The 19,154-nt window shown below is 35.7% G+C and overlaps 1 protein-coding gene across 3 annotated transcripts in view; it reads left to right on the top strand.

The window, feature by feature from the left end:
* BCKDHB (branched chain keto acid dehydrogenase E1 subunit beta) overlaps positions 1–18,403 on the top strand; it is a 140,336-nt gene extending 121,933 nt beyond the window's left edge. For all 3 annotated transcript variants that reach the window (XM_050894644.1, XM_050894641.1, XM_050894642.1), the window contains 2 exons: positions 12,796–12,948; positions 18,065–18,403. In XM_050894644.1, the coding sequence (XP_050750601.1) occupies positions 12,796–12,936 (141 nt within the window). In that variant the 3' untranslated portion in view covers positions 12,937–12,948; positions 18,065–18,403. The remainder of the gene's footprint in view (positions 1–12,795; positions 12,949–18,064) is intronic.
* The last annotated feature ends 751 nt before the right edge of the window (positions 18,404–19,154 follow it).

The raw sequence follows: 19,154 nt of genomic DNA, 5'->3' as shown, positions 1-19,154 counted from the left end.
GATGCCATTTGTTAGTGATCTCCACTCCTGTAGAATGCAGCTTGTGTTGATAGATTAATCTCAGCAAAAATTTTACTTATTGAATAAACTGAGAAAGAATTTCCTAACGTACTTTCATGAGGGAAACATTTTGATTTTTACTGTTTAGCAGTCATATGAGGGGAAAAGAAAATCTCAGCTTGAACTGGGTTGCAATTTCTTTTTTGCTGTATTACCAATAGCTTATTTTTATATTTCATTCATGGCAACTGTACTTTGAGTGCTAACTGTGTGTAACTGAAAAGAAGAAAATTATGCCAGGTGCTTTATGGTAACTACGGCAGCTGTGTAGGTATTTTACTTTTTCCTCTGTTTCTTCATTAAAAAATTCGCCATACAATTGATAACATTGGTGGAAGAGATAAATTAGGTTATGTAAAAGATTTATAGTTTTGGCTGTAAAGCAGGAAGTTCATTAGTGGAGTGAAAACTGAAATCTCATAATTGATTTAGTGTAAAAGTGAAGTTCACATAAACATTTTAAGTATGAAATTTATTTAAACAGACAGTTCTAAAACATAGACCAAGTTAAATACTTGGGCTTAATCCAATGAAAACTTCAGTGAGACTCCTAGAATATACAGTTAACATCTACCATTATGTTTCTCTATTGTATAAAAATAATTAATTCTGTTATCTGTATTTCTGTTCTTCAGTGTTGCTGGATATTTCACAGGTCCCATGCATTTGTTTTTATACATGCAGTTCATTGACACTTCAAAATCAGGTCAATAATTTTGAGTTGTTAATTGTAGGATAAAGGTAAACTAAAATTTTGTAGCTTCTGAAATATATTATTCCTGGTCTTCATTTTTAGGCCAGTTTTTAAATTAAGAGATGTAATACTAACTGTTTAGGTAGTTTTATTAAGCATTTTAAAATGAAAGTGTTTCCTTTACAGCACATTTCTTGGTCTTTTGTAACAGAGTTGCATTAACTTTTTATAGCTGGAAAAATTAATAAAGTATTAATTTTTTATTTTCTTAGAGGTTTCGTTTATTTTTTATTTTGTTTTGGTTTTGTTTTGTTAGCAATTTTTCTTTACAGTGGAATAGCAATGTAGCCTGTTTGTGTGAAGAGTAATTTAGGAAATGTAGTGAAAAATTATCAAAACTATAAAAAAAACCTAACACATCTCTCTAGGAAAGAAGAAAAGCTAATTATTGTAAGAAAGTTGAGCATAACTTGGTATAAAAATTTGAAGTTTGTATAATAAAATAATTCTTTCATGCTTTTTAAGTCAGCTTGTACCCAAAAGCTCAGTCTCCAGTATGGTTCATTCAGTGTTTCTGAGTATTTTTTTGCATAAACATTTATACTTTCTGTAAAACCTCATTGCATTTCTCTCCATTCAATTTTTTACACTTTCTTTGTAGAATAAAAATTACCTCTCTATACTTACCAGTTAGCTTTCCTAACAGTTACTTTTGCCATTATATGAGAGGATATTTAATATATGAGTTGATGCTTTGCACTAGAATTCTTCTGCCTGTGGGTTTGAATCATCAAGCCGCTTTCTATAAATTAAATACGTAAGTAAAATGGCAGCTTCGTTTAAAGAATACACTATAAAATTCCTTATACATCTGTTTCAAGTAATCTAATATTTCCCCCCTGCTCTGGGTCTGTTTTACAAAGACGATAATGTTAAAAAACGCTGTGGAAAAGTACTAGGTAAGCCCCAACCTTTTCATGGGTGGACGAGATATTTCCTTTGTACTTGCCTCTCCCTGGCTGCCTGGCCAAGCTGTGGGTTTGCACTGGAGAAGTGTTTGGTGCCGGTCAGTCAGAGTGACAGCATCGGTCTCACCGTGCTGTCCCAAAATGCAAATGCTTCAGTATAAAATGGGAAATACGCTGTTTTAAATTGTTTAATAACAGCAGTTGAAATTGCATTTCCTTTGAATGTCATTAATGTGTGTTGAGTGAAGTATTTCTATGTGGATTTTACTGTGCCAGATAGATACATAGATTGACAAGGCTGTCTTTGCAAGAATCTCTCAGCTGCCTAAACAGCTGTAAAAATAAAAATACCACTCACTGGCTATTAAAACTCTTAGCAGAAAATCCTTCCAGTCACTTCTGGCATGCTGAGCTTAACCAGGAGATGTTTTTGCAAAATACTTAAATAAGTAATTAGAATGGTAGGTGATAAATGATGATCTAAAAGCATAAAATCTGATTATATTGGTAGGATATTTCTAGCTTTGCAATTAAAAGGTGTAGGATGTAATTAGAAAGAGGATGATCCTCACTTTAAAAGCTTAACAAATGTTCATTATATTGCTCATTCATGCGGAAAAATGACGTGATGTGCAAATGTTTTCACATAAGAATAATTTTATGCAGGCACTTCAGCTCCATTGCTTTCACTTGTGTTTTTCACCTGTGTTAACGTATGTGTAACAGTTTGCAGGATCATTGACTGAACAGATGAATTAGTAATGCCAAGTAACTAAATAAAACAAGTATCTTCAGATACTCGTGGGCCTGGGAAGTCATTCTAACTGTCTGTGGGGCTTAGGGCATGCTTTTAGAAAATATGTGGGTCCCGGTGCAAGTATTCATAATTAACACTTCAAGAAAGTACACAGTAAACTTGGAATACCCTATAGAACAACATAATTTGTAGTGAACATGCTGTAAAGTTGTTTGCTCCTCTACAGAATAAATAACTTCTATTTGAACAATTTTGTCATATTTTGGGTATATAATGTATAGCATATGGAATTTGTAGGAAAGACCTTAGATTGTTTCAGATATGGTGTAGCAATAATTGCCTAGGAAAAAATAGTATTTCTAGTACTTGTAGTGAAAAGATGGGAAGTGATCATCAAGTGGATTACAACTAAATGTCAGAAAAACCTACTTGGCAAAGAGCGTTGTTACGGTTCATTTAAGGCAGGAGCGTATTCTAGCAACCTGAAGTCCTGTTACATCCTCTCAAGCATATCCATCTTGTGCCATTTATTTTGTGGAGAAGAATCATGCTGGCTGCTGCACCTCGTGCCCTAAACAATGCAAATTATAAATTTACTGGGAAGAACTTAATTTCTGTCAGTGTGTCATTCTGAATTGAATATATTTCTAGTCTAGTTCTGGACTCTACCAGGTTGGATTTAAATTGTGTAAAATTTCCATGGCAAGTCTTAGCCTTTTTGCATAAAATGTAGGATGGGATGGGAAGAAATGAAAATTACTTTTTATTCGTTTGCCCCCTCTTGTGGGAAGGATAAGCTGTTTGACATAAACAGAAGGGGTTTTTTGTTTGTTTTGTGGGTGTTTTTTGTTTTGTAAATACCTTGGGAATGCAGTGCTGATTTTTTTGTGCAGTTCTACCACCAAGACAACTAAGCCACTGACCAAGGCTCCAATCCCAACAGCTTCAAGTTAATGCTGTTGCCATGAATGTTTGTTGGAGTGGTTGTGTTGTAAACTTGATTGATAAAGAGAGTTTAACAAACAATATCAGTCTTGCATTGGGTTGTTGAAGATTGTTCTGTTCATTTGTGAAGCTAGCCAAAATGAAGTTTGAAGGCAATCTTCAAACCCGTGTATGGATGAGAACTTAACTGCATCAGGCAGCCATTGCTAAGACAGCTGGTGTTGTCTTAAGCAATGCAACTAATGAAGCTTAAAGGAGATGTAAAATAAGTAAGAAATAAAATATTCTTGAGTCCATATAAAAGTCTTCAATGTATAACGGGGTTATGTTATGTAAATGAACAGTGATGAGACCATCTGTAAAATCTAAGATAGATAAACGTGTCACTTTGTGTCTCCTGTCAGCCACAAAATATTGAAACTGGAGAAGTTAGTGTCAGTCATCCCTCTTGGAAATTGCAGAACGTTTTAAATTCACCGTGAATATTTCATAAGCAGTAATGTTATTCTGACTGTAAGCAGTTCTGTTATTCTGCCTGTAAGCAGTTCATTGCAGTGTAAGTGAGGTACAAAAGGTATGACTCCCCAAAAACAATGCATGTGGATTTTAAAAACGAAATCCAGCTCATAGCGAGGAGTCTGTCCTGAATTTCTCGTCAAATCCTCTTTCGGAGTGTTTACAGCTCCCAGAGGTACAAGTGACAACAAAGACAACATTATCCTCACTTGTCTAATTATGCACATTCCTTTCTGTGAAATGGAAGTAACGAGCTTAAAAGAGTAAATTGGTTATTTTTTAATATAAAGAAATTGCAAGTGGTCTGGAAAAATATGCAACATAAACGTTTTTCAGTGACTTGAATTAAAACATCCTTTCAGTGTCATTATTTTCATCAGCTAGTGATGTGCCAGGAGCAAAACATGCAAATACATACCTGCAATGAAAGTCAACAAAGTATCCAGGATTACAGAAAAATAACATATGGGATGCTCTAGATACTGGTTTTTCAGAAAATGTTCATTTAATATTTCAATCAACTTGTGGATTCTTTATTTCCACATAATAGAAAAAGAGCCCATATTAACAGCATTGGCTTGCAAGGCTGCTGGTGGTGCATAGGCACCCCATAGTTGCTATAGTGACCTAACATCATCTTGTAGGATTGCAGTTATGGCCATAGCACCAAAAATTCTGTCCTGCCTGAAGAGAGCAGTTTAAAAAATATTTAATACATAGGAATGTTTGTATTCTTACAAGTCTGGGTTACTTCTGCTTGTATTATTTTCATTTTACATTGCTTGCAATTTAAACATCTTTTTGTTCAAATTCCTTGAACATTTATTGGGAAACCTTTTAGGTATATGGTATATAGTAGAAATATGTTTTCTAAAAGTGTGTGTGTGTGTCATATAGAAGGGATTTATATTAACTGTCACCCTCCTCCCCACCCAATCCTATGTGTTTCTTTTGATGAAGACAACATTTAAAGCACATATGCACTCCCGTTCTTTTCTAGTAAAGATACTAGTACAGAGAATTCATATATCAAACTTTTTTTTTTGAGATGAGTATCATAATGCAACATCTCATAGATAATTTAAAAAAGGTTTAAGTATTAAAAGTAAGTATTAAAGCAAGATTAAGTATTACTTTTAAAATGTTGCACTGTGTTGTATATGTCTGGATACTAAAAGTGCTGTGGTCAGACATATATTCACTGCTAATAGATTAAATGCTCATGATTAAAAATAGTTGAAGTAAATTCTTATTTTAGCATGACGGATTTAAGAGGGATGTGAATTATTTGGAAATAATTTTGGACATGTTATGTTACAATACTTTATCTTTTCTATAGTAAATTTGACTTCATCTATAAATACTGTTTTACGTGATTCATTTCTATAAAGGCAATATTTACCATTAATTGCTTGTTAATGGTAACAAGCCAATGAATTACACAGAACAGACTTTTTCCCCCTAAGTGCTTCTTTATTTTTTAATTGCTGATGTATTTTGTAAGTAAAAATACTATCTGTTTGGCTATCATAAGAGAAATAATTTTAGCAGTGAACTATTTCTCTGTATTTGACAAAATATTAATTATGTAAATTCAAAGAATTGGTAACAAATAAAATGCATCATTACAAGCTGTGCTAAGTTATAAAAGGATTGTTTTAAAGTGATCTCAAAAAGGAGAAAACTGCTAGAAGTTAAATGTTTATAACATATAACTGCAGAGTTCTCTGAGGAAAAATTGTATCACTATTGTAACTGTCAGGAAGAGATTTATAAAAGTATTTTAAGATGAAAATGGCTAAGCTGTTGGAAAAAAATGTTCCCTCTACAAAAAAGATAGATATATATCTCTCTCAACTTGAAAATATCTCATGGGTGTATAGTACTTATGTAGCTCATAGAAGTGACTATTCGTAAGAATGTAACATATATGTTGTCAAAGCAAATTATGTTTAAAATTTATATCATTTGGTGCTTGCAACTGTCAAGGAAAGTACTGTACTACAGTTGTGAGACATGAAAACTGCAGATGCTTGACTTTTCTGTTATTGTAAACTGTTCAAATTAGACTTTTTTTTAAGTAGAAACCAAAGAAAAAGACCTTTAATCTGTATTTAGTGTCAGCTTTATTGCATGAAATCCACCTTTTTTAAAATGGGATTTGATCGACTACCTCTTTGGAAAACTGCTTTTGAAAATCTTGATCTAAGCTTTGACTTAAAAAATAGTTTTTGTTGTAAATGAGATCATCGTGCTCATTATTAACCTATAGTAGGATTCATCTCATTCTTACAATAGTAGGTAATTCACAGCTGAAAATCCATATGGGAAAGTAATAGATAATATAAATGTAACAGTCATCTACAAAGTTTTCTTAACTGTTTGAGCCCCACACTTTAATTTATGACAACAGCATAAATAAATCAGACTAAAAATATCAGAACAGAATGTGAAACTCTAATGTGATAAGCATTTTTTTTCTGAAAAGTTCTTCAAATATGTATGTGGGGTTTTTAAATTTTATAATCTATAGATGAGATGGCAAAATTCAGAGTTCTAACTGACAGAAACCACAACTGAATTAAAACTTTGCAACTAGTCACTGGGTTCCTGGGTCTAAATCTTGTAGTTATTGTCAGCAGAAAAATAAGTAGTCTTGTATGAAAAATGTTCCTACAGTTTGCCTTGTGTGATGGATCGTAACCTTATGTTTAGTCTTCTTTTTATTATAACAGCTATAATACCAAAAGAAATATTAAAATTTCTATCAAACTCTGCCTATTCATATTAGTCTTTAAAATCAACTTTTTGTTTGTCATCCTACAGAAAGTAAATTCCTGTACTGAAAAAAGGAGTTATAAAATCAGTGTTCTCATATAGCAACTCTGTAGTCATGTGATATTCTTGTAGCTGTTAATTTTTTTGAGTACCTCTGGTGTTGCAAAATAAGAATAGCATGGGAGACACCCCCGGGACATAAAATGTTGCAGAAATAATTGATTTTTAAAGGAAAGTTTTCTTACCTTAGGGAGTATTCTAAAGAGTAGTAGAATTTAAAAATAAAAAAATATTTCCTTTTTACTGAGTTTAATCCATGTCAGTCAGAGGGGAAAAATGAAATAGATCCAAAAGATATGGAAGTAAAGAGAATAAGACCAAAATAGGATAATTAAGGGGAAAAGTATCAGTTCGGAATTGTCTGTCTTGCTAGCTACACATTAGTCTCATTTACTGGTACTTACCAAAGTGTTTGCATATGGAGGTTTGTTTACTATGAATATAGAATGATAGAGATTCCCTTCAGAGGAAGGAAGGTCTGGAGCAATAAAGTCTTTAACTATTTTCTTATTGGCCAGATGCCTAAAAGCACTTCCCCTAAACTGCGGACCAGATTGCTTTTATTTTTCTATACGTTGCAAAAGGATGAGTAATGTTTTCTTTCAGGAATGCCCAATAATGCATTTATTTTCTTATTTTATCCTTTTTGTACAATTGTATATCTCTATAAATGCCTGCAATTCTCAGTTGTACATGTTTTAAGTTTTACACTCAGAACACTGATTTAGCAATGAGTACCTTAATCTCTGATAGGAGTAAAATATACACATAAATAAAGCTAAAATAAACTTGGATAAAGTTTTCAATATTAGCATACTAGAATATTATAATTTGGGGAAACAGAGGGTGTGTACCCAGTACTGGAGGATGCATTTCAAATATGATCATGGAACATCTAGCAAGTCCTTGGTTTTAGCGTCTATTCTAAAAATCAGGGCATAAGATTGTTTTGAAGTGGCGTGTGTGATACATTTAACTGGTTGCTATGAATTTCAAGAACAGGATTTTAGTGGGACCTGTGCTCTTAAGTTGTTTTGAAAAGTCTTCCTAAAGTGTATTAAACATCACATGTTGAGATGAAATAATGTGACCAATTAAAATGCCTTTATAGAAGATAATAATGTATTTTCCAGGAGTGTTTGAGTGTTTGAGAAATTCAGGCAAATGAAGGTAATTAGCAAAGGTCATATTGAATATCTGAGGCCAGAATTTGACCTCTGCAGTTAGGAAGCAGGAAGAACAATGATTTAATGCTTTGTCTGAATTTTTTTAAATGAAGACAATTTGGCTATAGTAGACTAATAACTATATCTGTTCCCTTATAAGCATTTTTTTCCTAACAAAACAATAATTTTTTACTTCGGTTGAATTTTGGAAGTTAGTGGATGTTCTACTAAATAAATATGACTTTTTCATACTGATTTTCAAAACTGAATTTAAAACATTTTACACTGAATCAGAAATCCCGTGCCTACTCCTTTACTTCCAAAACCATTTAATTTTTAAGTTTTTTCCTAAGGTCTTTCCTTGAAAGATGTCAGATTGTTTAAACAGTCTCTCTGAACTATGCAGGGACTTACTGAGGCCTGTAAGCTTCCATTCCCCTATTGTGCAAGAGTGCTTTGGGCCAGGACCAGCCCTTATATGCCCAAGTAGTATGGAGTAAATCCACTTAATTTAAAATTTTGATCTATCACTCTTTTAAATACTGCAGTAGACTTGTTTTGATAGGCTTGTACAATGGATGTCTGCTAATTCGTCTTAAAAAGAGCTGGACATTGTGTATTTAATATTCTCAGTCGTGTTTCTCTACAATGTGGCTGCACAGGTGCAAAAAGTCAGGCACAGCAATATGTACAGCAGATGTGGCAGTATCATATTTGGGATGAGGTGGACTCTTGTTTCTCCTGCAGTCTACCTTTTAGCAGCAGGTGTGACCAAGAATCTGTGTAAGATAGGCTATTTGGTGGGCTGGTCACTTGAGTTAAGTGCTCTTCAAGCTCATAAGGGAAGATGAGTTAGAAATACATCCATAGACTATATAATTTTTTTAATATTAGGATATAAATCTTGCTGACACTATGATTTTTGAAAGTGTAATGCCCTCTAATGAAGAATGTAATCTTGTTTGCTCAGATTGCAGTTATTAAATTAATGCTATCAAGCAGGCAGTTTCATGTTCTGTAACTTTGTGAAAAAGTTTGGTTTGATTTGGATTTAAAGGACACAACTGAATATATTGTCCCATAAATTAGAACTGATTCCAGAGATAAATCAAAACCCCATGAACTCATAAACTTTATTAGTTGTATTTTAAACAAAACTGGCTCCAAACCTAATTATAGATCGTTATAAGCAAAGACCTCAGTCCTACAAAAGACTTGCTGCATACCTAGATGTATCCAAAGCACAGCTGGTAAAGTAGTAGTATCTTCTATCAAACCACCTTACATATTTGTAAAAATAAAAGACACAGTTTCCCTCTAAATCATCTTATTAAGATATTTCCTTAAGCTTGTTTTCTGTGACTGCTTATGTGTAAAATGTGTGGATTTGTGAATTTTTGGGTTTTTTTGAGGACCAAATACTTAGCATATGGCAGGAGTATCAATGTGATTCTGTGAGTAAATCTAGCTATCCTACCGTGAGCATGGAGAAAGTAATAAAAACATTAGCTTTATTATGTTTTGAATGAGAACCGTGATGCCAAGGTCAAATGTTTGCCAAGCTCTTAGGAAGATCAAGACTCTTGTCTCTTTACAATACTTCTACACTGTAAAGTAAAAGTGCATTTTCTTGATTGTTGTCAAATACCTTATTCTGATGATAACTTTATACTCCGCCTTCTGGATTATGATTTTGTTTCCACTCTATTAAAAAAAAAAAAATCTTAAAAGCTTTTATTCTTTGCAATTTGCTCTTATCAATATTCTTGCAAATACTGTCAGTAAATCTGTAAATTAAATAATGTCAACTGAATCATCATAATTTTGCTAGGTCTGCGGTGTTTCTGTTGTTACTGTGGTCATTGACATTGAGAGACTTACTCCAGTAAGTTCCATAACCAACACATCACCTGATCCAAACCTGCATCTGTAAAATGTATGCATCAATAACCTAACAATCCCCTGCATAATAACATATACATGTGTATAGGATTTACCTATGACTTTAGGTATGGCCGGTAAGGTAAAAAGTACATTGTAAGATGATCTTACAATGGGTGGGTGGACTAGGTGATCTTTGGCAGTCCCTTCCAACCCAAACCATTCTATGATGGTACTCTAAAAACTTTAAGTGGTTTATTCAGTGTATTGTTACACAAATTTTATCAGTTTGCTAGGAAGATTACTTTTTCCATGACAAACTATTACAATGTGAAATTCTGTGTGTGACACTATTACAGTCAGAGCCACTTGGATGTGAATCTTCATGAAACTGTATTGACTTCAGTCAGATAATGTGTAAGTAGAACATTTCCCTCATGGATTTGACTGGTGGCTTGGGTCTCTTTTTCTGCCTCTGACAGAGCATACAGTGCAATAACTTAGTTAAAAATCTGCAAACAAACCCCCTTACCTCCAGAAAAATAATGGTAAGAGAGTTACGTTTGTACACATGCACACAGAGAGTAGCTCAGACTTAAGAGTTCTTCCACCTTTATCGGGTTGTCATTCTTGGATGGTATCTGACAATACAACACTGCTCATCCCAACTTGACTGTCCGACTTCCTCACTGAGGCAAGGGAATCCACGTGATTCTCTGGAAGCTGTACAAGTTTCAAAGCAATAGAGGTATGCTCAAACTGAAAGCAATTGCTGAGTTTTAAAACCACAGAAGGGGTGCTTGTAACAGCTGTTTCGGGTTCTCCCTGAGGCAAAAGAAATATTAAGTGGAGTTTTGGAAAGTCCTATGACTTATTTTTATTCTGAATTAAACATAATAGCAATAGCATTAATAAATGTACATGCTTGCAACTGTTCTATATGGCTTGGGTTTACCGGCTGAGATTTATATTTACAGCCAAGCCTGGGGGCTCATTCAGGGGAGTATAGCACCCTGCCTGCCAGTTACGGCTAACATTTCTCTGTCTGCTGCTTGGGCTGCTGAAGGTGCAATGCTGCTCTCTGCACAGATGCCCAACGTATGGGGAATATTGCAGTAAATATTTTCAGTGAAACTAATGAACTTTCTCTCCACGCTTCATTTGGGATGAGCCGTTATCACAGAGCTGGTTATGACGCAAACCAAAGGTCTCTCCAAGGTAGTGGTCCTGTGTCAGGTACTCGGAAACAGCAATGCAAGACTGGAAGGCTTGTGGGTCTAGAATATACTTGTATGTTTTGGTGTAATGCAATTTCACAGGTGGTCTGGGCAGTCAATTTTGGGATGGTCAGAAAGCTATTGCTTTGTCTTATTGGGCAGTCACAACATGGGAACCAAGGACTGATTAGTATCAAAAATATCCTTGCCAACAGATTGGGGTAGGACATCACGATCTACCTCATGGACAGGTAAAGGATTTAATACACTCTACTTCCCAGCATTTTGTACTAATGTGCATCTTTCACTTTACAAAGAAAAGCAAAGGAGTGCCTGAAAATGGAGCTCAAAAAAATCTTTATATTTTTCGCATATATTTTTACCTCAGACCTATTCAGCCTCTGAAGTTTTCTAGGTGAATTAGTTCACTATTAAATGTAATGACACTGTATGCAATCACACAACCTCTTGGACTTTTTAGTTCCATCTGTCTTCCATGTATATGCTACTTCACAATGCACTGAAGTGATAGCTGGAGCAAAAGGTTATAATCTCAGTGTGTTATGAGTACCTTCTCTGCTGCCAAATATTGTGATGTATAGAAAGCACAGTAGGTTAGAGTTAGGCTGCCATGCACTGCAAGGCAACGTGCATTCAAAACAGTTCATCAGTCTGAGAAAATACTTAGCACTTTGCTGCAGAAAAGCATAGCTCTTTGACTGTTTTCCTTGTGGGCCTGGTGGAAAAGAACTGGTAGATAATCCTTCACTTTCTATTTTGCTGAGCCAAGTACAGGGGAAGTTGGCCAGGATGTCTCAGTTGCTGCAGTCCATAAAGGAGAGGCCGGGAGGAGACATGTTTTGTCTCTTCATTTGTCTGCTCTGGAAAGCAAATACATATGCTAAAGATATGGGGAGAAAGGGAGCTGAGAATTAGCATCAACATCAGTTTGGTCTGGCAAAGTTATTTCTGCATCTACTTGTTGCAGATTTTCATGGTCTATGCCATCACTGTGGTACTTGAGAGTAGGAAGATTGAAACCCCACTATTTATTTGGTTATTAAAGCTGGTACATTACACGTATTTCCACAGGTTACTTTTAGGTTAAAATGGTGTATCTGTAATATTTTGGGCCCTACTAGATCGAGTAATGAAACTCTCACAGTCATTGCCAAATCTGATCTCCGAATAGACCACAAGTTGTGAGGTTTTGTGTAGAGCATGGATTTGACTCAAGGGTTGGATATGCAAATCCACTTGAGTTCAAATTCATGATTTCCATAACTGCTTAATGCTTCCCAGGCAGAATCGTAATAATCTAAGGGCTCAAAGAAGTTTGAATATGATGTTCGTGTATCCAACAAATAGCACACACTCTTAGATTATGTAATTTTTCTATATGTTTAGAAGTGGCACAGGAAAGAAACTCTTGCTCCTTTGTTCCTAAAATACTTGTTTCTTGGCAGCACTTGTCTGGATGTATAGCAGATGTACTAAATATAACCTGCCTATGATTTAATGCAGCACACATGTAGAAAATGAAAATAACATTAATACAAGTTGTTATTTTAATATGGACCTTTGGGCAAAAGGAAGCACTGTTCTGGTCTGGACTACTTATGCTGTGATATAAATAGAAGGTTTGAGTTTCCAGGACTGTCAGTCTGGCAAAGTTCATTCGACCTCAATTTGTGATGCAAGACTGCTGAAAATAATGGCCTCACTAACATTTATTCTGTATTTCTGTTAATAGGAGGAATGCTTTTTGAATTTAGAAGCTCCTATTTCAAGAGTATGTGGCTATGACACTCCTTTCCCTCACATCTTTGAGCCTTTCTACATCCCAGACAAATGGAAATGCTATGATGCTCTTCGAAAAATGATTAACTACTGAGCAGTAGTACAGGTGAGAAATAACGTCTTATACTGACGGTTTGCCTGTCAGGATTCTGACAGAGTGATTGCAAGGTTTGGGGCTAAAGTACTACTCTTTTATTTACTTATTTATTTATAACAAGAATTGCCTCTTATGGCTTTGGGCCTTCAGTCTTAAAGGCATCTGAATATTTTTAAGTAGTGCCATTGAAGTCAGTGTTTAAAATTAATTACCTTGCTTAATCAATCTGAAAATTAAATTTCCTGTATCCTGAGAAGTGAAAAGAATGTAAAGTGAAAGGTGAAAGGAATAGTAATGCACAGAATATATTTTCACCTATATTAGAAGACTTACAGTTATTTCATAGGCAAACCATTGTGTTAAATTTTATAATTTTTCACTCTTCAGGGTGGCCTGTAATCCTGTGAGGTACTGATAAGGCCCAATTTACACCGAATATAGGCACTGCATTGCAAACATAGACAGAGCATTGAAAATACATGAAGTATCTGTAGTATCTTACAGTTCTGTTCCAATACAATTATAAGGCTTATATTTAATATTTATTCTACAAATAATTTTTCTTTATAATCTTTTATGTAATTTGGTCATGCTTGAAGATTTCTGTTTGCAGAGCCCTTCAGGCACCAAGTCTGTGAAGTAATATATATTTCTCTTACATGTCTATTAATCACAGTCTGTAACATCTGTTGTCTTTGTTTCATCATAATATAATACTAAGTAGCATTAGACTGTGCAGTGGCCAACCAGGACTTAGTATTGTGCGTTGCTGTGGGAGAACTTCTGGTGTTTAATGACCAAAGTTTAATAGTTAGGAAATGTGTCAACGCATTGTATTCTCTAGTTCCTTTAATTAAGTGAATCAGGTATCCTAGTTTTTGAGATTGAGTCTTGATGGGTCTTGTACCGCTGAACTAAAAAGAGAAGAAGAAGACAACAGGCCTGTTTTCCTTTGGAATAAGGAGATCCCGTAATAGGCAGCTGGGGGATTTTTAGCTGTTGACACTGAAGACGGGAGGGCCAAGGTGGGCCCTATATTAGGGGCGCCCTCTTGTGTCCTTTTTGCCTATACGTTAAGCTGTGAATTAAATTTAGGGCCAGGGATAGAAGGTTGTCAATACCTTAATGTTAATCTCATTTATATGCGTACTTACTTTCAGGACGACTCTTTGGATTTCACTCTTTTTGTTTCCCCTCGATAGCTGATAGTGGAGTGTCTGTATGTGAAATGGGAACACTACCAGTGAGGCAGTGTCTCTGAAAAATAATGTAGTTCCACTTACAATATTTCTCCAAAATCACCTGTTATTGACATACCAGAGCATTTCCTTAGGATTAAAACTGAAGAATGTTGTGATCTTTTTTGTAGGGTATGTGGTAAACCCTCTCTTTTTCATGACAGTTGTCCTTGCCTTTTATCTGAGTTGAAGTAAACCTATTAAAGACTTATTTTGTTTTTTGTTTTGCACCTCTGTACTAAAGTCAGTGAAGCTTTCCTAAAGAGAATGGGTTGTATCTGATCTTTGAGGCGAGTTACAGGGCCATGCTAGGTAGCCTCTAATCTGTTCCTTTCCAAAGGAAACCAAAGGGCTGAATATTCTTATCTCTGTGTAAGGAAAGGGGGACAAACTGAGGACATTTGGTAGTTCAGAGACTTAGTTTAACACCCATTCCTCCATAGGATGGTAAAGTGAGGGAGGTATGAGGAGAAAAAAGTGGGTTCTGAGATTGCATTGAATTTGCACACAATCCAGTTTCCACACTGGAAGTCCACACTAAACCTTTCTGTGAAGGTAATATGGACTAAAATGTGGAAAAGTCATCTGCATTCATATTTACATTTTTCCTGTGGGCTGCACCACACACAAATATCAGAGGAAGTTATTGGCCAGCTGAATACGTGGATTTAGCATATCAAGGAGCCCGTTTATTAGGGGCTGTCTGGAAAGCAGTGTAAAGACACAGAAAACTCTGCTTTCTGGTTTGTCTAAGAAAACATCTGGATGGTGGAGCCCATAACACCATGTCTTTTGGTTGGTGTGACTAGGTATTAGTGTTACAGAATGAACTGCTCAAAGGTTTTTCTAAGAGAGAACCTTAATGTGCCTTGTTGTAAGGCACATTTCAGGGGAGTATTCCCTTATTTTTCTGTGTGCTATAGTAAGTAATTGGTCTTACGTGCTGGACACAGCAGTTGTCGTAGATCTCCATCCTGCCATCTACTCCACAGAGTCTGCATATACGGTAGCATGCTTACGTTTCTGAGAAATGGAAGGATTGCTTTACATTTGCTTCCTTTTGTACTCAGTGTAACACTTATTAGTGACGTTATTTGCCATCGGTCCGGACTGATGAGGTTAATGTGTTCCAAACCACCTCATGTGTAGGGAGACAGGGATATCTTTTCTAAGAAATGGTGTTACAGTTTGTGTGGATTTGAGAACAGCCATAGCCTTCTGGATCTTAGAAAAGTTGCGCCCCTTTTTGTCCTACTGCTGGAGAGACAGAGGAGCGAGCAGTTCCTCATGGTGAAGCGGGATGTAAGGTTGGCTTTTGAGTTACAGAAATGGCCAAGCTGGCTAACTTGTTGCTTGGCTTATGTTTCAAGTCATTTCTGTTAGATACAACCTGGTGGTATGGCTGGCTACCTTCTTCTTTTCCCCTCTTAATCAACAACTTACTAGAAATTGCTTCATCTATTGCTTTCAGGCAGGCTGTGGGGAAAAAAACAAGTGGTAATTGTCAAATATATCAATGGTATATATCAGATTGTCCTTCTAACATGGCCTGAAATCTCTGTAGTTTGAGTGAGAAGCTACCTGCAACTTCATTTCATAAAGTCTGCAGTGATATGATTCCCTCCCCTTATTACTGGATAACACCAAGTTGTATAATGTTTCATGGTCTACCACTGTTTGAAAGTACTCTTCAGATCTGGAAACAGCATCTATATTAAAGCATGGGGATGCTAACTCCAAACTTATTTTTACCAGTTACAGTATGCTTTTATTTAAGTTATTGGTGTGTCGAAATCCTTCTGTCCTTATTTACACAAGTAAGTATTTCTCACTTAACAAAGAATAAATCTACATCTTCTTTAAAAAACAAACAAACAAAACCCTCCCTGAAATATGTTTGGCTGTGTGTACAAATGTACCTCATACCCAGAAAGGTTCCGCTCAGGCACCTGAATTAACTTACTACTTTGTGTCTGACGCTAATGCAGGGTCTCAAGCTGGATGCTACAGTCAATCATTTCTAAACTTAGCCTTATTATCTTAATGTACATTTGTTTTTATTCAGCCTGTGTTGACAGTGTCTCACACATGCGTAGTTGCTTATCTTGAGATTGACAATACAGATGGTTTTCCTGGTCAAAGACAGCATTTGGCAATGCATACTGTATACCTCACTGATGAGACAGGCAACAGCAAAATCTGTATCTTTCAGCAGCTTCTTAGCTATTAAAATTTATAGCTATGTTAGCTATAAGAGAAATGGCTTCCAGGTAGGCAGCTGTGTTCCAGATAACTCTTTGTAGTTGGAAAAAAGATAAAGAGAAAAGAAGCAGTGAGATTAGGATGGATATACCTTTCTTGGATAGATGGAATGGTGTCTGGCTGTTCATTTGGGGGGCAGGGGGGAGAGATAAAAGAAGAAACAGAAGACGACAGCCACAAATTTTATAAAATATACACTTGTGATACACAAATATATTGAGAGGTGGCTGTAGCATAGAAATGGCAAATAGCCAAGTGCTTTTCTGCTACCTTTTGCAGCTTCTTCTACCACATTTGCATATTCTGTTTTCTTGTCAAATTCTAAATTTTATAGCTGTCCCTGCCAGGTGACAGTCTACCTCCATGAGAGTGTGTGTGTGTATGTAGAGACACCATTACTATTACAAATTTAGTCTCTAAAAATACAAAGTTATCACACTGAACTTCATTATGGAACTATTTTATGGAAAGTTTAATCTTGGTGCTTGAAGGTTAGGCGATGTTAGGGGATGATGGGGGCGTTGATTTAAATTTATTTTTCTTTCTAAGCATGTATTTGAAGTTGTATTTCAACATCCAATACAGTTTGCTCAGAACCAGTGCTCCAGTTGAGAGAGACTTGCAAATGACAGCAATACTTTCCCTTTCTCAACCAGTAAGTTGTGCTGGGAAACAGGAAGGGACTTGATAGATACTTCGGTTAGTAATTGTCTGTTCTTTACACTTCTGGTTATTAGGCAGGGCTTCATACAGGTTAACTTGAGGCACAGGAAAAATATAATTCCCCTCCCTGTTTGGTAAATAAAATATGAGAGACTGTGCAAGATCATTTCTTTTTAACCTGAGACTAAGAACCAGGTTTTTTTCAACACAGAATCCCAAATGTGGCAGGCTAGACTGCCTGCCTTTTATAATGCGCTGTCTGTAACCCGCTAGAATAAACAACCTCCAGAGGCTTGAGTAGAACACAACATTCCTGGTTTATAATGTTTTCCTGCTGGATGGCAAAAATCATGCAAATGGCCAGTGAATCATGTCTTATTCACAACCAGCGAGTAGTCCAAATGTAAGGTAACAGTCTACTAGTGCTATGAGTTAGTCTGTTAGTATGGCTGTTGCAAGTCTATGTTTGCATTCAGACCTTGCTGAGAATTCATGCAAGATCAGGAATAATGAAATTATCTTTAAAAAACCCTATAAATAGGAAAGGTATTGACTATAGTTTTTTTACAAGACCCCTCTTCACTGTAATAGTAGAGTGATAGTGTATCTAGTAGAGCTTTAAAAAAACAACACATAACCCTTTGCTTAACATGTTAGAGTGGGATGGAAGACACTTCATCACAAAGTTGTTGCGTAAATGGTGGTAATTAGTGTTGTCTTGACACTAGATATCAGTTGCAGCATTTCTAACTTCTGCGTGTCTACCTTGGCAGCTTTAAAAATTTAATGTAGTTTTTAATACATAATAAGTAAGTATTTTGTTATAGTTCACACACCTTGAGGTTAAGATGACATTATAAATTTAAAAAGTAAGATTACCACAGAGGGCACTGTGTGTTTAAGTTGTGGATATTACTTTCAGACTTAAGATTTGTAATTTATTTTGTCATCTTCTTCTGCAGAGACGAGAAGAACAACAGGGAAACACAGAAGCTGCCTTCAAAACTCTTGACACTTTACTCAGATCTTTTGGGTTTGGAATTTGCATAGCAGACTGTTTTCTCTGAACTCAGCTATCCTTAATATTCATCTTGGCTATTCTTCAGAAAGTTCAAATCTTCCTTAATTACGAAATCAGTGATGGGCAGGTGATTGCTATAATAAGTAGTTTCAGATGTATTTAAAGATATTCCAGATGTCATATGAATGTTATACACTGCCATGCTTCACTAGGTTACACCTCTAAACTTCACCGTGTAAATATTAGAAGCAGGATTTTATTCAATAAAACATATTATGCACATGTGTCTCTTGGTTTTGTTATTGTTTTGGGAAAACTCAAAGAAGTTATTTGAATGTGACTGTATTTTCAACCAAATAAACCTCAGCCAGCCAGACCAGCTTGTGCGTCTGGTCTGACAGAGACCTTCTTTAACCAGTGTCATTAACTGTCTTTCAGTTGAGTGGCTTCATGTAAAATAGTCCCAAATACTGATTTTCCTTTCTACAAGGGAAATGAAAACTCCATTTTTCTTGAGAAGGGAGGAGAGAATTTTTTGCTTTGTTGCTATAGGTGAGAGGCTCCATTGGTACATCTTTGCTGCAATATCTTTGTTTAATTGTTTTTCCTCTAGATATGGAATGTGTCTGCTGCTAAGCAGTTGTGCAAAATGTGCCAGTTTGTCAAGAAAAGGTAACAGTACCCTGACATATTCATGCCAGTGGTGGGAGAAGAGGCAGCGTACGTACCATTTTCTCTTGGTGAGGACACAGAAATACAAAATTACCAAAAAGACTCTACTATAAAATTAAACCTGAATGTTTATTTTTCCTGTGCTGATATAAAAGGCACTGAACATCCCTAAGTGCAAAAAGGAGTCCAGCCTTTCAGACTGAGAGCTTCTGAGCTCAGTGGAGATTTGCTTAATTTTTAATTATGCCCTTCTTTTCCATATGACAAGCCAAGGACACAGCAAAGGTGTTGTGAAAATTATCCTCTCGTCCTACATTCCAGGACTGCTCAAAGGGCAGCAGATCTTCTTCCAGCACAGT

The sequence above is a fragment of the Gymnogyps californianus genome, chromosome 3 (assembly GCF_018139145.2).
Source record: "Gymnogyps californianus isolate 813 chromosome 3, ASM1813914v2, whole genome shotgun sequence".
In the NCBI taxonomy this organism is placed as follows: domain Eukaryota; kingdom Metazoa; phylum Chordata; class Aves; order Accipitriformes; family Cathartidae; genus Gymnogyps; species Gymnogyps californianus.
This window is presented reverse-complemented; position numbering and strand designations above follow the sequence as displayed.